Here is a 26853-nt window from a genome sequence, read left to right as displayed (position 1 = left end):
ACCGACCGAGCGGCCAGTAGGCCGCAACGTGGCGTCCCCGCTAGAAAGCGAGGGAAAAAGGGGAGCGCGTGCTCCACACGCGCAACAAATTTCTTTTTTTTTTTTTTTTTTTTTTCTAAACAATACAAACAAAATCAGAGGAAACCGAACGGGAATCCAAGCAACGATCCGCGTAAACGCGGTCGAAAATCCGGCGGCTGAACCGAGAGAGAGGCAAACGCACCACTCTCTCAGTCGCGGAAAAAAAGTAACTGGCGGGAGCGGTCGCGCACGGGCGGGAAGGCGGCCGCGCATGCGCGGTGGGCGTGGCCTGCGTGCCGACCGTCCCGCGAAGCTTCTTCCGGTTGGTGGGGGCTGCCGCGGACGTCAACCCAGTCGTGAGAACAAGCAGCCTGCTTGTCCTCGGAGAAATATATATATATATATATATATATATATTTTTTTTTTTTTTAAATGAACCAAACCTGGAAAAACCACAGATGAGAGAGACCTTCATCAACCATGGACAGGATCCTGGATTCATCTGCTGCGACTAAAGGAAAGAAAATTATCAGGTAAGGTATAAGTTTACCTTCCTCAGCGTCAGCAGCAGATGAATCCAGAAACTGGGGAAGGGGGGAGGGGGATGTACAAAAGCAATCCCTATGGAGTGTGGGAAGCCGCTGCTCCCATAAACTGCATTGCCACACCAAAGCTGGCATCCACCCGTGTGGCCACATCTAATCTGTAATGTTTTGAAAATATGCAAGGAGGCCCAAGTAGCCGCCTGACAAATTTCCTCGGGAGAGAAAACACCCGTCTCCGCTCCAAAAGGTAGGCCGAAGTTAATTTTGGACAAGAGGTTGAAAGAAGTCTCTGGAACTTTAACCACCTTTCTTAAGATACCTCTTATACATATATGCAGAAACACTTAAGAGCCACATCGATTCACGTTTTAGTTGCCATCTTGAATGTAATATTGTTAGCCTACAAAACTTTTACTCTACCCTCACATTCTTTAATATTTCAATCTTGACCACATCAGTTTTAACTTGATTAAAGGCTCCAAACAAATGCATAATCTGATGGGACAGTGCCTGATTTTGGAGTGCTGTAATTCTTGAACAGTCTTGCAAAGTTACTAAACTGAAAACCCAACGGTTTTCCCATAAGAGAAGCAACAGTGGGGCTCCCAAGTAATTTCAAACTCAAAGAATCATTCCTGATGTTCATAGCAGCAAACACGGTATACTCTCCCAAGACAGGACCAGCAGCAGGTTTCAAAGCACAACTGGATCTGACGGAATCTCCCTTCCATGTAGCCATGGTTCCACCACCTCCTTCCATCTGACTAGTATCCCCGTGCAAAGTGATGCATGTAGGAAAGAGGAACCCAAACTACGACTACGTGATACAAGGTTCCACATTAGGAGTCACTAACCAGGAAAAGGATCTAGGTGTTATCATTGATGAAACATTGAAATAATCTGCTCAGTGTGCAGCGGTGGCTAAGAAAGCAAATAGAATGTTAAGTATTATTAGGAAAGGAATGGAAAACAAAAATGAGAAAGGTATAATGCCTTTGTATCGCTCCACGGTGTGATCGCACCTCGAATACTGTGTGAAATCATGGTCACTGCATCTCAAAAAATATATATAGTGGAATTAGCAAAGGTACACAGAAGGGCAATGAAAATGATAAAGTAGATGGGACGACTTTTCCTTAGGAAAGGCTAAAGCGGCTAGGGCTCTTCAGCTCGGAGAAGAGACAGCAGAGGGGAGATATGCTAGAAGTCTACAAAATAATGGAAAGGAGTAGAACAGGTAAATGAGAATCTCTTTTTTACTCTTTCCAAACTAGGACTAGAGGGGCTTGCAATGAGGTTAGTAGTAAATTTACAATAAATCAAAGACATATCTTCACTCAATGTGTAATTAAACTCTGGAATTTGTTGCCAGAGAATGTGGTAAAAGCAGTTAGGCTTAGCAGGGTTTAAAAAAGATTTCAATAATTTCCTTAAAAAATGTCCATAAGCCACTGGATATTTTTTTTTTTAAGGATGACTCGGGGAAAATCCACTGCTTATTTCTAGGATAAGCAGCATAAAATCTGTTTTACTGCTCTGGGATCATGCCAGTACTAGTGGCCTGATTGGCCACTGTTGGAAACAGGATACTGGGCTTGATGAACCTTTGGTCTGTCCCAGTATGGCAACGCTTTTATTCTTAAGAAAAACTCTGGTGCCGCTGAAAATCAAAAGAAGCCCTGCTCTGTTTGTTCGTACAAGTTTTTTCTTTTTAAATGCTATTTCAGCAAGCATGATGGTGAGGAGCTTAGCATGGCTGTCTCCCCACGGGACTCAAAAACTCTTCCCTCAAAGGGGTCAAGGCTCTGCAAACACCATTTCACTAGAAGGCCCCAAGGAACATGAAAAGAAGAACAGGCAATTGGGGAGGGGGAGGACTCAGCTACCCGAGTATGGTGCCCCCAAGGCTAAAAGAGAACCCCCTCGAGCCTCAGCATGTCAACCAGGAATGCCTGGTGCACAGATGCCACAGACAAGGAAAAGCCAGAAAAGGATAATAAAAGAAAGAAAACAGTAGAGATAGTCTTTCCTCCTCACCCCCCTTCCTTAAGAAGAGAAATAAGACAATGAACTGAGACTGAAGGGCTTACCACCCATCACCTGAAGGAGACTGAGAATTCTGAGTCTAGCTGAGGCTGTGCAAGGGGTCTTATTGGCTCTCTAAAGTCAGAGTTCTCAGTCCCCACCTGCCTGTAGTCATGCATAACCCATCAGTCATTTTCTGGGCCAGTCTGAAGGGATGCTAAGGAAGAGAATCAGGGGGACCAGACCTTCTGTAAAATAGGTTCTGGTGCAAGGCTGAAGGCCCAATCTATATAGGCACAGCTTCATTCAAAATCTATTTGGGGGAAAAGCAACTAGCTACACCTCTTGGTTATATGCTTGAAAAAGAAGCATGACTTGAGACAGAGCAAGAGTAGACAAAAAGTTATACATTCAGTGCTGAAATTCAGCTTCTGGAATAATCCAGCCTGTTAATGAACTGGACTGTTATTTATGTTTGAGTGACACAAACGATATTTTGATTTTTTTTTTTTTTAAACAAGCAAACACGCTGGCCACAACTAGCAAAATTTGTTGCATGGGGGACCCTCTACATTCCTTCTTCCAGCACATCTTTTAAGATGACATCTTTTATTACAGGAAGAACTGTGGAAGACAGGAGAGAAAGACTGAATCCTGAGATTGTTGATGACTTATTCATCCATAGATTTAAAAAAAAACATAGAGTTTCATAGGGCATATTTCTCCCCCGTTAGGGCATACAGAGCAGGTTGTACTTTGTACTCCTGGACATTTTAACAGGGTAGATTAGGATTCCTTGGGGTAGGAGAATATTGTTGGGGTTGGAAGGGCAGAGGGTGGTGGTGGGTGGGGGGTTATTATAGTTACTCATTGTTATAATTGTTTTCTATTTATAAACAACAGTTGCAACGCATATTGTACCTTTTTATGCTTTAATAAAAAGATTTAAATATAAAATCACAAGTGTTAGAAGCTTCTGTAGATGAGGACAGAGCTTAAGCGGATGGGACAGGGACGAAAACAGAACCTGCATGGATGGGGTGGGGACGGAGACAAAATTTGTCCCCATGTCATTCTCTACTATTAAGTAGTAAATTTAAAATGATCGGATAATATTCATTGTGAGCATCCTGAAAACCTCCAGGACAAGGTTTCGGAACCAACGGCTTGATGGACCTTCACATCTATCCCAGTTTAGCAATGCTTTGTTTTTATGTACAATGATGAAATCACCTATCAATTAACTGCACATATATCTGTCAAGTGAATTGGATAATTAAACTGACAATTTTTGAAAATTCACACAGCAATTGTACGTTATGCCAGCAGATCAAACTAAAGATGCAAAAAATAAAAAAAAAAGTTAAATTCAGAACCAGCTGTAAGCAAACAAATGTTTAAGTTTTAAGTCCTAAAATGGTTGTGTTCCAACATGTATAACTGTTTCGGGGGGGGGGGGGGGGGGGGGAATTCAGTGAATAGATGATCCAGCTCATATATAATATCAGGTTCATAATCCATGTCCATTCACTATAGTCACAGATCAGGAAAAATTGAAGCAGAAGGTAAATTCCAAACTGACTTTTAATATCATGAAGACTGGGCATTTACCCTTGGCAGCCCCTTAGAAACAACCACAGATTCCTATCCATCAACATCTGGTGGCTAAAGTGAACTTTGTGTGTCATATGAATGAGTTGACTGCGCTTCGAAAGAACAGAGTGCATTCTATTGTTCTGGTTTAGGATCCCTTTATTCAGTGGAGGGAGGGGGTAGCAATCTAGTAGCCTGGTGACTGAGACTCTCCAAGGAACAACACCTAACTGTCCTCTGGGGGGAGCTGGGGGGGGGGGATTAGTTCTAAGGGTGGGTATTTGGGGTTTGCCTCAAGATTTAAGTAGGCATTGTACCAAAGAATCATATCATGACTTTTCCCAAAGCAGGCAATTTGGTTTGTATGATGTTATCTTGTTTTCTGGCTGTATTTCATAAAATCTTAATACGAAAAAAAAAAAAAAAAAAGAAGGTGGTGGTGAATTCCAAGTTCCAAAATATCCCACAATGGAAGCTATTGGCAAACCACAAAAGGCTATTACTCATGAAATAAATGACAGTACAATTTAAAAACAGCACATTCAAGGACCTCAAAATAGATGGGTCACAGCCACAGTAAGCAGCTTGTATACAGGCCACTGTTATTAAAAAGTGGACTAAGACAGCTGTTGGACAGATTTCTACCAGCATCTTCAAGGAACCCAGAGATTCAGACTGAAATAGGACCAATATTCAAACTGCAACCAATATTTTGATTAGCAAAGACAGTTTGCCCAAAATTTAGACTACGCCACATTTTGGTGTTCACACACTTGGATGTGCCAGTACTATCATTACGAACAGTGGAACACTGGATATAAGTAACAGAGAAAACTACACTAAAAGTTATTGTTTCAAAAAGACTGGCACCCAGCTGTGCAATGAATTTAAAAAGTTGGTTGCTGAATCAATGAAAATAAGTGCTTCACATGTGTGTTCCCTTTAGCCCTCGCTGCTTCAAAAGTCTAGATCCAACGCTAGTCCATTTCAATATCAAAACATGAGTTACAAGAAATGGAATTTATTTTAATATAGTTTACAGACTACTACATAAAGAGGATCATTTTCACAGCACATAAACTTACAAAATTACATATGTTAATGTGTAACTTTTTAAGTCTATGTGCTCTGAAAATGAGCACCTTAATATATTACCTTTCCTGTAGGCATAAAGCAGTGAACAATACAAAATCAAAGAAATAACAAGGAATGCCATTGTTAAGTCAGAAAAGAGGAAATAACATGAAGGACTATCAAAGTTCAGACACAAACTATCATTCAGTAGCAGTGATGATTATGTCAGTCACGAGTTCAATGAGAGACAATGAGATGTAAAGTATCTTTAGTCACTGTTTGGTACCTTCTGGCAGTAATTCCAAAATAAATAACAGCAGAGCTGTGTGGCTAGCAGATGGTTGGACAGGTCACTTACAGTAAGTATGAAGGCTTCTAATCTGGAAATTAATGGGCCACACAGATGATAGACTATCCGGCAATATTCCATTAACAACACTTTAGGCAAAAACCTCCTCCAACATCAGCTCACTCTGTTTTGTGGAAATTTTATTAATCCTGTAAATATTTCTGCATATCTACAAATCTTGCTGCACCGAGGCCCGACTCACTAGATAACCAGGTTCACATTATATAACAGTAACATTGGCACTGATGTTAATGTCTTGAAAATTATTCCTTGCCAAGAACTTTTCTTTTTTCATCAGAAGTGAAAAAAGTGAAATCAGGTGGCTTAAAAAACGATAATTTGTTCAAATTTGAGCCTACATACGATCATCTTGAAAGTTTATAAAAATATACGCCTACCCTTAAGTAACAAATTAATTTTTTTTTTTTTGGGGGGGGGGGGGGGGGGGAAAGAGTGAACCAGTGGTTCCTCATTTTTGTTTTCTTCCTGTTCTATTAAACAAGTATTAACATTTTGAGGCCGTAAGTCTTCATTTAGAACTACCCAGGAACTTCTTCTCTCTTAATTGACCCACTGTACCTAGTCTGATCACTGCAGCAACAGTCCTAAGGTTGGGACCCATGCAAATAACTCCTTTTGTAACTCTGTCACATGGGATCTAAATCTAGCCACTAGGTCACTCCTTAAGAATTGTCTTATAGCAGTGGAAGAGTGCATTTTCTCGAGCTAGCCTAGAGTTCAATCGGAGCAGGTATGATTGTTTTGATGAGAGTTGATAGTGTAAGAAGGGATTTTTTATTACAGAGCACAGTTCCTCCATTTCTTCAGAATGGAAAGGAAGAGCAACAGGGGTGTTCTGCTGGAACCCCTTCTAGTCAACCTATAGGGAAGAAGAGGTAAGGAGTGAGCCTAGAGCAAACAGAAAATGGCCATTCTGCTCCCTAATCCATTCCCTTTCCTCCTACTGCTCCCCTCCTCTTCTGCAGAGACCAGAAGGGGGACTGATCCTGAAAAAGACACAGCAGAGCAAAGACACAAAATGGAGTTGAATTGGCAGAAGTTTCAAATTTGTAAGCAGTAATACCAGTCATCAAGGCCAAGGCTGAAGCCTTGAAGAATGACACTGCTACGCGCTAATCTTCAAGTCTACTACCTTGAACGTGATGGCATTACTGTTCACAAGTTTCAAATTTCATTTATTTATTCATTCTTGTATCCCACTATTATCCAAAAGCAAGTTTCAGTTCAAAGTGGCTTACAGTTTACAATTAATGAAATTACATTGATGTGTGATTTTCAGTTATATGGCGTTACATTGGTGCATTATGATTACAAAGTGGTGTAGAGCATCAGCCATGCATGTGGTTATCCATAGAATTTATTGAAAAGGTATGTCTTTAGTCCTTTTCTGAACTGGAGATAGTTTGTGATGCTTCTAGTCACCTTGGGTATTGAGCTCCACCATTTAGATCCCAGATAGCCAAATCCAGCTATGTAGGTGGATTTGTATGTTATGTTTCTGCAGTTTGATAGGTGAAGTAGTACGTAGCTTCTGGTTCCTGGGTTTGCATTTCTTGGGGATAATTCTATCAGGTCTAGCATGCAGTCTGGGGACATGAAAAATTGTATTTTGAATATAAAAGCGTGCTTGTTTTGAAGAATAGTCTTGCATTGATTGGGAGCCAGTGTAGCACTTTGCGTAGTGATGTTGTTCTTTCATATTTTGACTTTTTAAATATCAGTCTTGCTGCTGTTTTGATCGGTCTGCAGCTAGTATGCTCTCTTTGCACCCTACATATGCTGCATTGCAGTAGTCTAGTTGAGTCAGTATCAGTGATTGTGTTATTAGGCAAAATAATTGTCTGGGAAAGTAGTCCCTAATCCATCTCAGTTTCCATAGATTTCTGAAGCATTTGATGTGATTGCCAAACTTGGCTTTCTAGTATCAGATGTTTATTGAGAATAATGCCTAGTATTTTTAGTTGTTAAACCAATCCCTTTTTGTCTCATACTCAAGCCCTGAACAGCATTGTCACTTTTGTTTTTCAACCAGACACAATGCAAGCAGAGCAGAACCAGCATGTAAACCTGTTCTGGCTCCCCTATAGAAACTATAGTGTCAATATATTGAAACAATGAATGAGAAGAAAAAAAGACTACATCAAAGTTTTATCATTAAGAAATACTGTTGCTGCTGGAGATCACAGAAAACACTCAAAATGAAATTGAACACAAAAAAATGAAGCAAAAAAGTTGTGTCCGATCCAATCACATTCCTGATGCTTCGCAAGAAAGATCTTCCCCTGGCGATGGGGTTTGATATGCCATCTTTCTGTGGTTACAATCAAAGATCAAAGCTGTTTACATACACCTGGGGTGATGGAGAGTTAAATGACTTGCCCAGAGTTACAAGGAGCTGTAATGGGAATCGAACTAACCACTGAACTAACAATTAGGCTACTCCTCCTCTCAATTTGGGTGCCCAAAATTGCACATGATCCTGCGATCTGCACCACAAATAAACTAGAGCCATAGTTGGCTGTTAATTAATGTTAAATTGGCTCTAATTTGGATTTCCACATGGATGTGGCTGCATGCAATTCTATAAAGATCCATGCCCTGATCCTCTCACATGCAACCCAAAAGGGGGAATGGCAATGGGAGGGACACTGCTGGGTCAGGAACGCTCCAAAGAACAAAGCGCAGTATTATAGAATCTGGGGACTATGTAACCAAGCCGCGTGCCAGGATTTACACCAGGTTTCAACTGGTATAAGTCCTTGCATCCAAAGTTGGGCACCAGAATGTGTGTTAAATGCTATATTATAAAGAGTGCTCAGCCCAGAATGCCTTTTATAGAACAGCACCGAGTTCAAATTTTTCCCGGTATCTACTTTGTGGCGCCATATTTTGAAACTGGCCCCCTTTTCCTGTGATGGTCTAGAAATATCAGAAAACATTCAGGAACATAAAGAGTCAATCATTCAGCTTAGTAATTAGTCTGGTCTCATCTGCGAAGAGTACGACATGCACCTATATTTGGGCCTCAAAGGTTCAGGTATAGTCTGTACCCAAGAAAGAAATTGCCATGGTGGAACTATATTATGGTATAATATAATAATAATTAGTAAATATGGCAAACAAGCTCACTAAATAAATCTTTTGCATAAAAGGATTACACTATTTAGATATAGTCATTCTGTCACAGCAACTATCATGATTTCCTGAGAATAGATTACAATAGTAGCAAATATAATATGTACCTGAGAATCTAAGCAAGCAAGCTAAGGACAGAAAACTTAACTGTACCCCAAAACCACCGAAGAGATCCCGTCTCTCACCCTCTGTGGCTGGCAGAGTCCTTAGAGATGATGTCTACTTGGTGATAGATAAGATCCTTCTTTCAAAGTTCAAGCTGGGTACGCAGCAAGCCCGTCCAACAGCTGGATGATACTGGAGTAAGCCAGACATGTCACACGGCACAGGATGCCGGACTCTCTCAGTCTGCTAGAAGCCAAAAATAATCAGCTACTGAAGTCTTCCTTGTACTGTAGTTTGTAATGCCTATGAACTGTAACTCTCTGTACAGATAATCTCTCCTCAGCTCTTCTCCTCTTTGGAACCAAAACACAGGAAAGCCTGGTCTCAGCCCTGTCCCAATGTCCCCAAGTGACTTTTCTGGGCCAATCAGGTATCATATACACCCTGTCCCACTAATGCTATACAACCTCAGATATTGAGAAGCCCTTAGCCATCTAGATGGTACTTGATAGTTAACCACCTCATTAGCAAACAAGGATTACCTCATTACCGTACCTTCTGTGTGAGTCTCTCTCCCTCAAACTTCCCACACGGAGAACCAGAAAGCCAGCATTACCACATCAGGTTTATCTCAAGACAAACTCCTATATGCTAGGAACTGAAGTACCTAGCATCTGGAACAAATTGTTTCATCCTGGCTCTCTCCCACAAGATTTCCTGCGGTTCAAGCAACAACTCTTCATGAGTAAGGCCTTAGTGGGTGTAGAACCAAAAGGGAGAGCCAGCCTCCACTCTTGCAGCAGCCACTAATCCACTTCCTGGCAACAATGGCATCTCTGCCAGGTCCCATACCTCCAAATGTGGTCCTGGTGAAGAGGCAGCATCCAATCTCCCAGGCTGAGCGAGACTTCACTCTCGCCATGAGATAAACCCAGGTGAAGGGTGCATAATGAGACCAGCATCAATAAAAGAGAACAAATAAGAAACCGCTGTATGAGCTACTGGATAAACCAAAACCCCTGTGGGGGAGTGAGGTTGGTAAGAAGCCTTCCCTTTTGACCATCTCAGAAGCAACACAGAGCTCTATGTCTGCTCACATCACCATTTTCACTCCACTCTGAGTATATAGAATATATTTGATTTGTATTTAAGTTGTTGACAAATTTGATATATGTATTTAATGCTTTATTTTTGGCATATGTTCTGCTGCAGATTGAGGACTCTCTCGCTATATAATCAAAAAATAAAAACCAGGTCATTTTGGTTTTATACTGCTTCTACCTAGCAGATGCAGTCTTGACAAAAAGCAGATAGATTTTAATACTGCCGGGGGGTCTCTCTACAGGTGAAAAAATACAAAAACTTGCTATGCAAGTACTGACATGCAAGACAGAGCATTTTGCTTACTTTATGAGTTAACACTACTGATTCTTCTAGATAACATGAAAATCTTTCACACACATCTGAATTATTTACAACTCTTAATTCTCTGGTGTACATAAACAATTCCCACAAACAGAAAGTTCAGGAAAGTCTGGATTTAGAAAAGACATTTCACATCTAACAAGACTATAATGCACCCCCTTTAGAAGACTAGTCAGAATATTAAAAAAAAAAGTAGTAGTGTTATTACTAGCAGTTTAGGAGACTTGTTAAAATAAAAGCAACAAATACCGATTTTAAAATGAGCTCCCCAATTTTGGTCCTGGCAGCAACAACCATACAGAGTCTATTCTTGTTGCACAAAGATAATTAAGGGACCTTACTCACCAAGGGGTCGATGCTCAAAACTTCGCAGTCAAGTCTTCCTTCTACCATGAAATGTCGGCACAAGAATTTCCACGGCATGCGACAAGTAATGAGCATGCAAATTAATGCCACATTAAAATCATGGCAGAAATTTGTGGCTCAGTGCTAAACATCAACTTTCCTGTCAGTGACTGGCTCAGGCACTGACTGGAAAGCTGAGAGTAAAATTATATATATATGTATATGTGTGAAACTTTAATATCTATATAAAATATCTATGTGTATCTCTCTCTATATAAATATATACAGATAGATTTTTTTTCAAGGACTGCACAGTTAACATGTTAATAACCAACATTAATATACACAATTTTTTTATGACTACACATGTTAATTAACATTAAAAGAATTAACAATTAACACAAGGGGCTCGCTTTAACTTCTTCCACTGGCTGCCTCTGTGTATTACATACCTCATTCTAGTGCTGAAATAGCCTCTCTTGGCGTTCCAAGCCTTACTCTGGCTTACTGAGGATGTTGGAAGGAGCACCTAGTAAGAGCTGTCTGGTAAGGTTTGCCTCTTTGCAGACGATACCAAAATCTGCATTAGGGTAGACACTCCCTGATGGTGGATAACAGGAGGAAGAACTTAGCCATGCTAGAGGAAAGGTCTGAAATTTGGAAGCTTAGACTTAATGGTAAAAAAAAAAAAAAAAAAAAAAATGCAGGGTCATGCATTTGGCTGCAAAAACCCAAGGGAATGATTCAGTTTAAGGGGTGAAGAACTTTTGTTAACGTAAAAGGAGCAGAACTTGAGTGTGATCATATGTGATGATCTTAAGGTGGCCAAACAGGTAGAAGAGGTGATGGCAAAAGCTAGAAGGATACTTGGGTGTATAGGGAGAGAAATGGCCAGTAGGAAAAAGGAGGTGATGATGACCCTGTATAAGACTCTGGTAAGACCTCATTTAGAATATTGTGTATAATTCTGGAGACCACAGCTTCAAAAAGATATAAGCAGGATGGTCAGTCCCAGGGCAGCTACTAAAATGCTCAGTGGTCTTCATCATAAAGAGTATGGGATGACTTAAAGGCGGGATAGGGGAGATATGATAGAGACATTTAAATACCTATGCGACAAATACAAAGGCAAGTCTCTTTCAATTAAAAGGAATCTCTGGAAGAGGGGGAACAGGATGAAAGTGAAAGGGGATAGAAGTAATCTAAGGAAATACTTCTTGATGGAAAGGGTAGTGAATCCATTAAATGCCTCCCAGTGAAAGCTGTAGAGATGAAAACAGTACCTGAATTCAAGAGAGCTTGGGACAAGTACACAACATCTCTAAGGGAATAACAACAGTGATTGCCTACATTCTTCTACCTCCTGCCATTGACTCTGGTAGAGCTGCCGGCCACTTTCAGAGCTGCTGCTGACCCCTCCCCCCCCCCCAAAAGAGGTGCTGGTGTCACTGACTCCACCCTCACCCCTCATGTGAGAGCTGCTGATGTCAGTGGGACCCCCCCCTCCAAATGCCAGTAGTGCAGCTAGGACCCCCTTAGAGCCTTTGGTAAGAGTTGGAAAATCATCAGACACATGCAGCTGCACTATTTACTCTCTCTACTTCACTGAAATCATAATGCAAGAGGAGGAGAGAGTGCATGGCTGCATATTGGGCTACTTCCTCCTCCTGTGTCTGCCTGGAGCAGACTGTTCATGTGAACCATAGGGGCCTCTGTACAGCCCCACGGTTCACATGAGCAGTTGGCTCTAGGCAGGCACAGGAGAAGGAAACAGCCAGATATGCAGTTATTCGCTCTCTCTTCCCTCTTACAGTGCAATTTCAGCTGGAAAGAGAATGAACAGTGCAGCTGCTGCCAATGGCGGGGGATAACAGGAGGCTGTGCAAGGCAAGGTGATTGTGTGCCATGGGGATTTGGAGGGGGGATGCAAGGCAAGGTGATTGTGGGTCATGTGTCACCCATCATGTACATGACGTTACATAGCTCACCCCCATGCTTCCAGAAGGGAGACTACTAGTTTTGTACAGTGGTACCTTAACAGGCTGATTTACTAAACTTTCAGACACAGAATGGGAAAGAGCCTTAGTAAAATGAGTTTGTAAAGTAGTTGCTGCTGATCATGGAAGGGTTCCCCACCCTATACACACATTAATTTCACCATGCACAATGTTAGGTGTGGGGTGGAAGGAAACAAAAGAAATTTCAGCTGCCAGCAACTAGATTCAGTGAAAATCTGGTGAGGCTCCACTTAGGCTCTACCTTACAGAATAGCATCTAGTGAACTGTAGATTTGTGTAGTAAACTAGTAGGTAGAGTACCAGGCTGACAACCAGCAAAGCCAGGTTCAAATCTTGCTGCTGGTCCCTGTGATCTTGTACAAGTCACTTAACCTTCCATTGTCTGAAGTACAAAATTAGGTTCTAATGCCTCAGGGGAGAAGGAAATACTTAGTGTACCTGAGGCCCAATGCTCAAAAGCAAATATGGGCACTACAGGCCATTAGTGTCAGACTAGTGCCCACATTTGCTACCGCACAATGCTGAGAGCCGACGAGCACGTGAAACAACGAGCTCGCCAGCTCCCAGCGCAATAAGCATGCTAAATCAGCTCACTACCTATTCCTCCCAGTGCGCCAAACAAAGGAATTAGGGTTGTCAGCAGCAATGTCTGCCTGCTGGAAGGAATAGTAGCAAATGCATTAGTATGCAAAAAAAAAAAAAAAATGTAAAAAAAGTCCATGTTTTATGATGGACATCTTATGCCCAGAGGTTACAAAGATCAAATCTCCCACACATCTCTTTCAAAGGTTTGCTTCCATCTGAGCCTACATGCCTTCACCAAAATCCGCATTTCTTTGGATTGGTAGCTAAAGACCAGTTACCTGTGGTGTCTGAATGCATTTCTCTCTCTTTCTGATTTGCCCATATGGGTTTGTTTGTTTTTTTGGAGGCAGAGAACATGCAGGAAAGTGCTGCCTTTTTGTGTAGCTCACACAACTGGCACCTTTCTCTTCCACCTCCTTCCCTCTGACATTCTGGACATGGGCTAAACAGCCGTGATGAATGCACAACTCTTCAGCGCAAATGCCAGACATTGTCATCCCACCAAACTCCCTAATACTCAACTCTAACAACACACCTAAATTTGCATGTCATTAACGTTGAACATTAGGGAGTTCCTTTGCCATATGGTGGCATTTTTCTGGCACTGTTTAATACAGCACTGGAGTTTTGAGCATCTGCATCTGAATGTGGCTCACCTACAGCTACTACTGAGAAAGAGGACAGCAAAATCCAAAAAGTATATATTCATAAAAGTCACTTTTTGTCACTTAATTGGCATACATTTCTATGCACAAGCTTACAGAATTACCTTTCACATGCCTGAAGGAATTGTCAGGTATACATATAAAAGTAGCACATATGAGTTTATCTTGTTGGGCAGACTGGATGGACCATACAGGTCTTTTATCTGCCGGCAACTACTATGTTACTATGTAAATGCTAAATTTATTTCAACATCTGGATCAAGCGATTGTGCAATTAAATTTTAATCAAATGTACAACCCATACACACACCCCCACACACACACACACACCAGCCCCTTACTCTCAACTAGACACCTCTTCCCACCCACCCAAAAACCTAACCCTGGTATCTAGTGGTACCCATCCTGACTCCACATACTTGTCCCCCCCACCTCCACTTTTCCCAAATATTACAAAAATGCCCCTGTGGTCTAGAGGAACCCCGGCCCCCTTGCAATCTAACTCCCCTTCCCCTAATGTTAAAAAAGTCCTGGTGGACCCCAAAAGGAAGCAGAACTGATGCTCACTTGCTCCTACCTTTGAATGCCATCTGCAAAATGGTGACACCTGCTCTGCTCAGTGCATCCTGGGAAACACTTGGGCAGAGCCTACCTACCATATAAGGGAGATGATTACTAGGATACACTGGGCATGGTGGGTTACTGCGATTTTGCAGATGGCAGTGCCCAAAGACAGGAGCGAGTGGGCATCACTCCTACCTCCTTCTAGGCATGGAAGCTAGGGTGACAAGGAAGGGACTGCAAGAAAGGGGACCAAGGTCCACTAGACCATCAGGACTTTTTTTTTATACATTAGGGGAAGGGAGGAGGTCAGGTCAGGAGGAAAGCCGGGAGTCCACTAGACCACAGCAGCATTTTTGTAATGTTAGGGAAAAGGGGGAGGGAGAGTCAGGGCAGAATTTTGAAGCTCAGTCCAGGGCAGGCTGGTCAAAATAAATGGAAAGAAGGGGTGCCGCTTGACACCTCTCCTTTCAACTAATCCTTCTATGCTGCCCCACACTTGGCGAAAGGTTTCCCATGCTAAATGCACGCGAACATATATACATATATACATACACACACATATATATACACACCTCAACCCATCAGTGACATCAAATCAAGTCTAACATATCCCATGTGGCTTAATGAAATTTGTTCATTACTGAAAACATTAAGCAACCTTGTGGAACTTAGGCAAACATATTGCTTTACATTAAAAACACACATACACATAACAAAAAAACATTCTGACTTTATACATGAAGGCAGTCAACGGGCAAGTGTGGGATACACTACAGAACTACTAATCAGAGTGCATTTGGAAACTTCAAACCATTACAAGCTCATCTTTGAAACAAAATAAAATAAGAGCAGATTCTCTAGTAACTGTGTCCTTTAGTGTTGAAAAGTTTAAAACAAATGTAGCAGTGGATAATGATGTGAGCTAAATACAAAAGGGGACATGACACTGTGGAGGTCTTTTACTAAAGATTAGCACGTTATCTACCACAAGATCTATTTTATTCCCATGGGCCCTGCAGCAGATAAATTGTGCTAATCTCCTATATGTATCTGCAGTCCAAGTTAAAGGTCAGAGTTGGGAACTTCTGTTAAAAGAATCTGAAAATTTAAGATTCCTTTCAAGTTGAAAAATGTCTAGTGTAATTTGCTATGTGAACTGAAACCTCCCAGATGTCAGGAAAGTCTATAAACTGTCAACTGGTTACACAGTACTCTCATAAAAATTACAAAAGCTGAAAATAATTGTTTTCTTTTTACTCAACACAAATTATAGCTAAAGTTATCTAAAGAAATAATTAAAAAACAAATACATTTTTATAATGAGCATCTCAAATGAAACATATGGGTCTCTATAGCTTTATGAGAGCAACACACTCAAATTACATTAGTTTGATGTGATTTGCAATCTGTTAATGTAATTCTTAAGTGATTTAATTTTAACATTTTGTATAATTCCCCTATGAACTAGATGTCATCTTAAACTAAATGCTTGTGTGTGTGTATATATATATATATATATATATATATATATATATATATATATATATATACATATATATATATACATACTTATACACACACACACACATAGCCATGATATTCAACACCACTACTTAGTTTAGCGCCGCCAAAAAAATGCTCAATGAAGAGGACTCTGTAACAACTATATTGTTTTTATGATTTCTTTGCAATTGCAACAATGCCAACCAAAGTAAACCTTTTACAAGCCCCTAATGTAGTTCTTTCACCTAAATGCACCACCAAAGGAAGCTGAAGTAGTGGAAAGGGGGGGGGGGGGTGCTTGGATTGGCGGACCTCTAAACACAGACCCCTTTAAATTACAATGCCAATCTGGTACTTCGGAACCAAGCAGTTTTACTGTTCTGGAAGCACTCTCATTCATAGTCCTCCCACATCATGATAGTAGAGCGAATCCTCATCAGCTCAAATCTGGACCCTTGCTCCAACCAGACAATTACGCGGCGTAAAGCAGCACACACTTCCAAAACAGCGCGCTTTAACGAAGTAAACATTGCACAGTGCCCCTTAACCCTAAGCAACAAAAATAATCAGGTGTTCTGCCATTGGGTTGTATTTAGCTGAAAACCTAAATCCACGTCAAGGTAATATTGGGGGAGAAAATAGAGGTAGTACCAGACGGACCCGCCACAGGCATTACTGGTACTTTCCAGAGTAACCCTAAAAACTGCGTTTCACAGCAGGAAGGCCGCTTGGATAATAGGGGGCTTCTTTATTTGACCCAAAAGGAATTGCTCTACAAAAACAAAAAAACAAAAACAGAGAGAGGAAAAGGGGCGAGAGCCACAAGGAATAAATTAAAAACAGAGCAAGCACAGTTCAGCTCCTTGATTTCTCATGGCAAAATAAATGAGCCGAGGCCAAGGATGCACCATGCACAGAAGAAATTAAAACAGATATTTTTTTTCTGAGGGGGGTGGGGGGGGGGGCAGATCCTCTTCTCCCATCCTTAAACCCAAACTAAACGGATTTTACATCCTCCCTCGCCACAGTCGAATGCGCACCGGACAGCGCAGGTACCCAGGCAAAGCAAGTGGAACCGGCTTCTCCACGTTCGTGCATTTCCTTTCCTTACCAAGCTTGCTGCGGGAATCCTCCAACTTCTGGATTTGGTTTTCCAGGAAGAGCACCGCTAGCCCGAACGCCAGCATCGCCAGCAGCTGCAACTTCGGCGGCATTATAATCCTTAGGAGCCCCATCAAACTGACCTATCACGACATGCCGTGGACACACGGATAAATAACACTGTAGGAGATAAGGGGCAGCAGGCAAAGAAACAACACCATACGCCACCACTCCACAGCTAAAAGAAGAAAACAGCCAAAAAAAAACCCCCCAAAAAAACCCCAACTGAGACAAGAGGAAGAGATTGCGACTCCAAAACGAATACTTCAAACCGACCGTAATTCCTCTGCACAGCCTACTCGGCTCAGCTAAGCCGCCGAGCGTCCCGCCCTGCGTCACAGTGCGTCCACCAAATCCCGCCTCTACTGGGCCGCTGCTCAGCAACGGGGAACGTGCCCTGTCCTTCTAGCAACCTATTGGCCTCCAGCATGGTCGTGTTCCTCTCGTCAACTAACCATTCAATAAAAGCCGTGTCAATCAGGCTTGAGCCACAGGTAATTGGCTGTTCTCTAGCATTGATTTTTCTCTCATAGATTTAGTGGTCTAAGGACCCAGTAAACATGGTGGTGGTGACCTGTAAATGCCTGTTTAGCCGGCGTGCGTGGAGACTTCAGTTGAGTTAAAAAAAAAAAAAAGCTACGAACTTATAAAACATACAAAATCGAGAAATAGCTTGTATACATATACATCACAAAATTATATGGTTATTTTCTAATACTATACAAAAATGCTAAAATAAGGGTCAATAAAAGTGTTGCATGATATGTTTTATTCGATCGCAGGCAAAAAAAGAAGTCTCCCCCCCCGTTTAGTGTTGGCGGCAATAAAGTGCGGTTGATACATACGGCAAGCAAGTTATTGAATACAAGGTGCATGCACATTGTTCCTTTTACTTAATGCCACATTTGTCTAGACAAACAGTAAAGTGCTAAACGAAACGTTCTCCCTTTTGCCAGGCGGTGTGTAGACAGCTAGCGGAAGGGTCCTGCCTGGATTGGGCCGCGTCGCGCCCCTCGCGCGATTTGCACTCCACAGAGATGGAGTTGACTGTGGAGAAGTGGTTATGGTGGCTCAGTGCTGTTTTGCAGGCGGTAAGTAAGGCGATGGCTGCTGTTTTGGGGTTATTGTGTGAAAGTAAATGGGATGAGAAGAGGATGCTTGTACGCTGAAATTGGCTGTAGTGGTTTCACTCTAGTTCCTCTGGTGGTGGCTGACGTGGCTCTCTGTTCCGGCCTGCGACTTCTCGCCGATGACTTTTTTTTTCTCGGTAATGAATTGCAGACATCAGGAGGAGATAGAAAAACAAAATCTTATTCTTTGGGTGGGTTGATGGAACTTTATGAAACATTTTCTGGGAGGAAGTTTTAAAGTATTTTCTCCAAGTATTTTGGATAAATATTTACATATGCAATGCAAATTGCAAAGTAAAGCGGTTCTTGTAGCAGGATTTGCTTGTCAGAGCACAAAATGTTGGAACTCCTTGCCGAAGTCAATTAGAAGTTAGTGTGATTACTTAAAATATTAAGTAGAGAGGTGTGGTAGTCGTGTTAGTCCACTTTTAAAGGTAATCAATAGAAATAAAACATGGAAAAGAAAATAATATGATACCCTTTTTTATTGGATGTAACAACACATTTCTTGATTAGCTTTCGAAGGTTGCCCTTCTTCGTCAGATTGGAAATAAGCAAATGTTGGTAGATGACAGCAGGGGTGTAGCCATGGATGGGCCTGGGCCCACCCACTTTCCCTCCAGGCCCACCCAACATCCCTCGGTGCTGGTGCGGCAATGAAGGTTCCGTTCCGGCGGGCGTCCCCTCCCTCCAACTAGTGGGATGTATCGCTGTCCCTTTTTGCTCCACCTTCGCCCGCCCGCCCGCCCCACTCTCGCTCCTCAGGCCTTTAAGTTCCAGACCTTCAGGAGTGTACATCAGCAATACAAGCGCTGCCTTTGGCTAACCCCGGAAGCCTTTTCTGTACAACGTCCCGCCAACGCGGGAAGCTGTACAGAGAACACTTCCGGGGCAGGCTAAAGGCAGCTTTTTACATCGCTGATGCTGCCGATGGGCCTGGAAAGCTTGGAGGTCTGCAGAGCGCGGTAGGGGTGGAGAGAGCCGAGGTAGACGCGCGATGCCAAGTCAACCTGACCGCACGGAAAGGATACGGGGGAGTGAAGTGAAGAGAGGAGGAGTTTGAAGGGGAAGAAGGGGTGGAAAGAAGAAGACGAGCAATGCCAGACCTCAGGGGAACGGAAAAGGAGGGCGGAGAGAGAAGGAAAAGCAATGCCGGACCGAAGGGGAAGAGGGGGTGGAGAGGCAGAGAGCGATCCCAGACCTCAGGGGAAGGGGAAATAAGGGGGGAAAGAGGAGGGAAAGTGATACCAGACCAGAGGGGAAGGAGAAAAGTAAAATATTCAGGAGATACTGGAAAGCAGAAGATGGATGGGGAGAGGAGAGATAAAGATGGAGAGAGGGGGAGATGCTGGAGTGCATCATGTAAAAAGGAGAGGGGGCACAGGCTGAAGGAAAGGGCAGGCAGTGGATGGAAGGGGCAGAGAAAGCAGACAGACACCACATGGAAAGGGGGATATGGCAGACACAGGATAGAAGAGAGGGCAACAGTGGATGGACGGGGCAGAGAAAGCAGGCAAACGCTGGATGGAAGGGAGAAAGAAAGAAAGAGGGCAGACGCTGGATGGAAGGGAGCGAGAACGAGGGTAGACGCTGGGTGGAAGGGGCAGAGAAAGTGGTCAAATGCTGGATAGAAGCGAGGGAGCAGATTCTGGATAGAAGGGAGAGACTGAAGAGAAGATGAGGAAAGCAGAAACCAGAGACAAAAAAGGTAGAAAAAAGATTTATTATTATTATATTTTATTTTTTGCTTTAGGATAAAGTAGTATTACAGTTGTGGTGATAAATAGAAGATGAAAATAAGGTGATCTTTCTATTAGACTACTTTAATACATTATTGACTAACTTTCAGAGACCAAAAACTCATCCTCAGGTCAGGACAGGATGACATAACAGCAGTACACTGTACTGACCTTAGGAAGGAGGTTTTGGCCTCTGAAAGCTAATTGAAAAATGTATTAGTCCAATAACATGGTATCATCTTATTTTCCATTTTTTTTGTTTTATTTCTGTTTGTTAATTTGTAAAGTGGTGATTGGTATGTGTCAGTTTTTTCACATTTACATGTGCTATCTTTATATTGCACAGTACTAGGGGACATGCATCACTGTTTCTGTGGTGTTGCATTGTATGCAGAATCTGACTTATTGGGGGTTCAGTTTAACTTTTGCCTACATATTTCTGTTTTTAGTTTGTGGTTACTTATTCTATACTTGGTGAGGATGTATCTGGACATGGTTTTGTGTTGGCAGGATCATTTTTACTAATGTCTTGTGTAGTTTTACAATTGGTGTTTTGATGTTCTAGTGCTCACTGTAACGTTTAAGATCCTGTCTTTTCCTAGGTGTTTTTCTGTATTTTGGTTGTTTTCGTAGGTACACCCTTGTTGTGTGAGTCATGGATTATTATTAAAAATATTTTTTTCATACAGAGGAGGGGGGGTGTTTTTTTCGCCTTTCGCCAGCAGCGCTCTGCTGCCATTCACACAGGCAGCTCCGCTCCCCCCACCGCTTCCATCTGGCCCTGCGTAAACAGGAAGTGCACCAGAGAGGGCCGTATAGATGCAGCAAAGGGGAGTGGAGTGCCTGTGTGAATTGCAGCGCTGCCGAGGAACGAAGAAAGCAAACCTTTCTACAAGTAAAAGTTGATTTGTTTTAGTTTTGCTGGTGGTGGGGGTTTGTGTTTTATTTGTTTTATACTTTCTGCATCCAGGATGGCAACTCTGACCCAGTATGGTTACCTTTATGTTTTTGCTGAAAACAGCTGCAAAGGAAAAGTGACTTGTTACTGGAGAATAATGAGGCAGCATTGTATTTTATTATGGTGACTTATTTTGGCTTATTGTGTGTGTGGGTGGGGTTTTTTTTCTCCTGGGGCTTTAGCTACTTTTAAGAGAGCCTGAAAACTGTGTCTATTTGAATTAGTTATTCACTCACAGATTTGTAAGTTATTGGGAGTGGGGTAGGTGTGTGGTAGGCGTAGGGGCGTGGGCAGGGCATATCAGGTGCCCATCCATCCAACCTGTTGGCCCACCCAAAAATTGCCTTCTGGCTACGCCACTGGATGACAGTATATATATGAGCGAAACAAAGCAGTGACAGTCTAACAGGATGGGGGTGGGTAGGTGAGAGGGAGACAGGAGAGCACAACAATTTACAAAGCAATACAATGTTATGCTTTGTAATGGGCTAGAAAACCCAGATCTTTGTTAAGTCCTGTCTGGTGGGTGTCAAAATATTTAATCATTTTGACTTCAAAGGTCTTATGTTCCTGTATTGTTTTAAAGTTCCCTTTCAGGATCCTTACCAAGAAATCACTGGTACAGTGTTCTGGTTTTGTAAAATGCTGCCTCACAGGTGTGACATCTTTATTAGTACTGGCATTTTTCATATGATGTCTATGTAAATTAAAACTCTTCTTTAGCATCTGACTGGTTTCTCCAATGTAGCAGCCTTCTTTGCATTTTTTTACACTGAATGATATATACCACATTGGAAGATGAGCACGTGAAAGATTCCTTAATGTTGAATATTTTTCCTTTGTGAATGATCATGGGGTCCTGTGAGATATTTTGGCATAGTTTGTAGCTGGACATATTGCAAGGATGTGTGCCATTCTTTTCTTTTTGAGTCTGTGTTGGGAGCTTACTTCTAATTAGCTTGTGTTTTAAGTTGGATGACTGTCGGAAAGCCAGCACTGGTGGGGATGGGAATATCTCTTTCAGTAATTCATCCTCCTGGAGTAGAGGTGGCAGATTTTTCTTAATTTTTCCAGCTCTGGGTTGTATGTCACTATAAGGGGGATTCTTTCTGTGGCTTTTTTTTTCTTTGTACTGTAGCAGATTTTCACTGGGTGTTTTTAAGGAGGAGGCAATATTCTTGGAGTTTATTTTGGGGTTGTAGCCTTTCTGTTTGAAAGAGGTGGGCTTTCAGTCTAGATTTAAAGGTGGCCAAGGTTGGGGCAAGACGTAGGGGCTCAGGAAGTTTATTCCAGGCGTAGGGTGCAGCGAGACAGAAGGCGCAAAGTCTGGAGTTGGCAGTAGTGGAGAAGGGAACAGATAAGAAGGATTTATCCATGGAGCGGAGTGCATGGGAAGGGGTGTAGGGAAGGACGAGTGTGGAGAGATGCTGGGGAGCAGCAGAGTGAGTACATTTATAGGTTAGTAGAAGAAGTTTGAACAGGATGCGAAAACGGATAGGGAGCCAGTGAAGGGTCTTGAGGAGAGGGGTAGTATGAGTAAAGCGACCCTGGCGGAAGACGAGACGGGCAGCAGAGTTTTGAACCGACTGGAGAGGTGACTAAGTGGGAGGCCAGCAAGAAGCAGATTGCAGGAGTCTAAACGAGAGGTGACAAGGGTGTGGATGAGGGTTTTGGTAGAGTGCTCGGAAAGAAAGGGGCGGATTTTACGGATGTTGTAAAGAAAGAAACGACAGGTCTTGGCAATCTGCTGGATATGAGCAGAGAAGGAGAGAGAAGAGTCAAAGATGACCCCAAGGTTTCGAGCTGAGGAGACAAGGAGAATGAGAGAGCCATCAACAGAAATAGAAAACGCGGGGAGGTGGGTTTGGGGGGGGAAAATGAGAAGCTCGGTTTTGGTCATGGTGGCGTTGAGACATCCAGACAGCAATGTTAGACAAGCACGCTGAAACTTTGGTTTGGATGCAAGGTGAGATATCAGGGGTAGAAAGGTAGATTTGGGAGTCATCACCATAGAGATGGTAGGAAAAGCCATGGGATGAGATTAATGAACCAAGGGAAGAAGTATAGATAGAAAAGAGGAGGGGACCAAGAACAGAACCCTGAGGTACGCCGACAGGCAGCGGGATAGAAGTAGAAGAGGATCCACCAGAGTGAACACTAAAGGTGCGGAGGGAGAGGTAGGAAGAGAACCAGGAAAGGACAGAGCCCTGGAATCCAAGTGAGGACAGGGTATTGAGAAGTATGCTGTGATCGACAGTGTCAAAAGCAGCGGAAAGATCAAGAAGAATGAGGATGGAATATTGACCTCTGGATTTAGCCAGTAATAGGTCATTGGAGACTTTAGTAAGCGCAGTTTCAGTTGAGTGGAGAGGGTGAAAACCAGATTGTAGTGGGTCAAGAATAGCATGTGAGGAGAGAAACTCAAGGCAGCGGCAGTGAACAACACGCTCAAGTAATATGGATAGAAAAGGAAGGAGGGAGATGGGTCGGTAATTAGAGGGACAAGTAGGGTCGAGTGAAGGCTTCTTAAGGAGAGGTGTGACCACAGCATGTTTAAAGGCAGCAGGGACAGTCGCAGAAGTGAGAGGTTGAGAATGTGACAGATAAAAGGAATAAGAGCAGGAGAGATGGCATTAAGAAGGTGGGTGGGAATGGGATCAGAGGAACAGGTGGTACATTTTGAGGAAGAAAGGAGAAGTGTAGTTTCCTCAATAGTAACTTCAGGAAAGGAGGAAAGGGAATGAGGGGAAGGAGAGAGAGGGGAACGGACTAGTGGAGGGAGAGGTGGTGAGGTAGAGAAAGCAAGGTTTATCTTTTGAACCTTGTTGTGAAAGAATTCAGCAAGGGTCTGAGGAGATAATGAAGGGGGAGTTGGGGGAGGGGGCACCTTGAGGAGAGAGTTCAATGTGGTGAAGAGAAGTCGAGGATTAGAGCCAAGAGAGTTGGTCAGTTGGATATAATAATCCTGTTTGGCACGTAAAAGAGCAGATTGGAAGGAGGTCAGCATGAAAAAGTGTAAGAAATCAGCAAGGGCCCGAGATTTCCGCCAGAGGCGTTCGGTGGAGCGGGTACAGGAACATAGGTAGCAGATATTAGAAGTCAGCCAAGGTTGGGGTTTTGTACGCCTTACAGGGCGGGTCATCAACGGTGGAAGAGTGTCTAAGGCAGAGGATAGAGTATTCTTGTAAGAAGAAACAGCCTCGTTGACAGACGTGGATGGTGCCACAGTAGAGAGGAGGTTTGAAACATGGGAGGATAGAGATGAAGGGTCAATATCGTGAAGATTCCTAGATAAATTAGATAAGATAGGATGGGACTGGGAGGGAGGAGATTTAAGTGTGAAAGTTATAAGATGGTGATCAGAGGAGGGAAGATCAGAGGCAAGGAAACTAGAGGGTGAACAGTTGGAGGAGAAGATGAGATCAAGACAGTGACCATTTTGATGAGTGGGGGAGGTGGAGCATAGTTTGAGATTAAAGGAGGACGTTAAAGCGAGTAACTTGGAAATATAAGAGTTGGCAGGATCATTAGCAGGAATATTAAAGTCACCAAGGATGAGAGAGGGGGAGGAAGGATCATGGAAGAAGGCAAGCCAGGCGTCAAAGTCACTGAGAAAGAATGAAAGGGACTTATCAGGGGGACGATAAATGACCGCTATTCGAAGAGGCAGAGGAGAGAAAAGGCGGATAGAGTGGACTTCAAAGGAGGAAAAACAGTGAGATTGAGGTGGAAGAAGGGGTTGAAGAGGGAGAGAGAAGTAGTCCAACACCGCCCCCACGGCCAGCAGGGCGAGGAGTATGTGAAAATAGATAACCGCCATGGCACAGGGCTGCAACTGAAGCAGAGTCATCAGGGCAGAGCCAGGTTTCTGTTATGGCGAGCAGATGGAGGTGACGCGAGATAAAGAGGTCCTGGATATAGGCGAGTTTGTTACAGATAGAGCGGGCATTCCATAGGGCGCAAGAGAAGGGCAGAGAAGAGGAGGGGAGTAGAGAAATAGAGATGAGGTTAGAGAGGTCGCGGTGAGATCTGTAGAGTTGGGATAATAGTTGGTGAGGGGGGCCAGGATTGGGATTGATGTCACCGGCTGAGAGTAAAAGAAGGAGTAAAAGAGAGCGGAGGAGAGTAGGAGAGGTGTGGCCATGAAGGCGTCGAAGGCGAGAGTTATTTAGGTGGAAGGGGGAAGGCAAAATGGACGGAAGAAAGAGGCGGAGATTAAAAGCCAAGAGGGAGGAAGAGGGTAGGAGAGAAGGTGAGGTGATGAAGTCGATGGATGGGCAGTGAGTTCCTGTAGCGGAGAGAGGTAGGGGGTGAGGGAAAAGATTAGGAAGGGACAGGGCTAGGAAGAGAATGTGAATAGGGGCCATAAATGACTGAGGTACTTTAGATCTTCATAGGTAAGAACCACTACAATTCTATACGACTCTCTCTCATCCCTACTGCCCATAAGCAGTCAGCCGTGTATGACTCCTGGGGCTGCCACAAGTGTAATGGTTTCAGTGACAGGCCCTAAAGTGGTGAGGCTGCTAGCCCCAACCCTGGCTATCCCAAGGCAGTGGAAGGTTAAGTGGCTTGCCCAAAGCCACAAGGAGTCTGTGGTGGGACGGTTCCCAGACCACTGCTCTAACCATTAAGCTACTCCTCTGCTCAATCTATAGTACTAAAGAGATTAAGCGGCTCATTTTCAAAGCGCATAGACTTACAAAATTCCATAGTTTACTATGTAACTTTGTAAGTTTAAGTGCTTTGAAAATACGCCATCCAAATAAATATAGATTACATTGAGTAATCAAGACAGTTGTCTGTTGATGCAGCACATCACAAAAGTGAAGTTGAAACTATTCAGTTTTACAGCCCTCGTGAGCTTGGGGCAGATTAAAGTCCCACCATGGGGAAAAATAGTTCTAAAATAAAGTTGAACCTAAAAGAAAATCATATCCTTGTACCATTTTGCCAGGCGCTGAGGTCAGAATCACAGTTGTGTAGTTTCTGTGTGACACTGTTCATCACCATGTAATCCTTGATGCATTTGATTCTGTCGGATTCTAGGATTCTGCTTATTTTTGGTTTTGTGCTTCTACTACTGTACGTGAACTGTATCCTCCGGTGTAGTTCTTTTCAACCCTCTTCTGGGGCATACCTAGCCAGTCAGGTTTTTAGGATTACCACTATGAATATGCATAGTTTCCAATATCGGCAAATACTTCTCATGAATATTCATTATGGCAACTCCAAAAACATGACTGACTAGATTTCTCTGAGGACAAGCAGGATGGGGAGGGAAGGCACTTGCACATGCGCAGTGTGTGATGCTGCCAAAGGCTTTTTAAAGTAACAGAACATTTGGTAGCGTCTGCACCGGGCTCCATCAGATGATGTCTACTACTACTACTTAACATTTCTAAAGCGCTACTAGGGTTACGCAGCGCTGTACAATTTAACATGGAAGGACAGTCCCTGCTCAAGAAGCTTACGATCTAAAAGACAAGTGTACAATCTAAAAGATAGGTGTAAATCTAGAGACAAGTGTACAATCTAAAAGACAAGTGTAGAGTCGATCTAATAGAGCATACTATATTTCTCGAAAGGTTAGGTGCCGAAAGCAGCATTGAAGAGGTGAGTTTTAAGCAGAGATTTGAAGATGGGTAGGGAGGGGGCTTGGCGTAGGGGTTGAGGAAGATTGTTCCAGGCATAGGGTGAGGCAAGGCAAAATGAGCGGAGCCTGGAGTTGGCAGTGGTGGAGAAGGGTACAGAAAGGAGGGATTTGTCCTGTGAGCGGAGGTTACGGGTGGGAACATAGGGGGAGATGAGGGTAGAGAGGTAGTGAGGAGCCGCAGACCGGGTGCATTTGTAGGTAAGGAGGAGAAGCTTGAATTGTATGCGGTAACTGAT

General features: G+C 43.0%; 2 protein-coding genes across 2 annotated transcripts in view; one reads left to right on the top strand and one right to left on the bottom strand.

Annotated features, from left to right (window-relative positions):
• HS2ST1 (heparan sulfate 2-O-sulfotransferase 1) overlaps positions 1 to 17433 on the bottom strand; it is a 189923-nt gene extending 172490 nt beyond the window's left edge. The window contains exon 1 of the mRNA XM_030205345.1: positions 17085 to 17433. Within this exon, the coding sequence (XP_030061205.1) occupies positions 17085 to 17208 (124 nt within the window). The 5' untranslated portion in view covers positions 17209 to 17433. The remainder of the gene's footprint in view (positions 1 to 17084) is intronic.
• A 99-nt stretch (positions 17434 to 17532) lies between these two features.
• Positions 17533 to 26853, top strand: part of SELENOF (selenoprotein F) — a 90863-nt gene continuing 81542 nt past the window's right edge. The window contains exons 1-2 of the mRNA XM_030205347.1: positions 17533 to 17628; positions 18091 to 18225. Of these exons, the coding sequence (XP_030061207.1) occupies positions 17563 to 17628; positions 18091 to 18225 (201 nt within the window). The 5' untranslated portion in view covers positions 17533 to 17562. The remainder of the gene's footprint in view (positions 17629 to 18090; positions 18226 to 26853) is intronic.

Source organism: Microcaecilia unicolor, chromosome 6 (assembly GCF_901765095.1).
Source record: "Microcaecilia unicolor chromosome 6, aMicUni1.1, whole genome shotgun sequence".
Lineage (NCBI taxonomy): Eukaryota > Metazoa > Chordata > Amphibia > Gymnophiona > Siphonopidae > Microcaecilia > Microcaecilia unicolor.
Note: the sequence above shows the minus strand (reverse complement) of the source record. Positions and strands in the feature narration are given on the sequence as shown.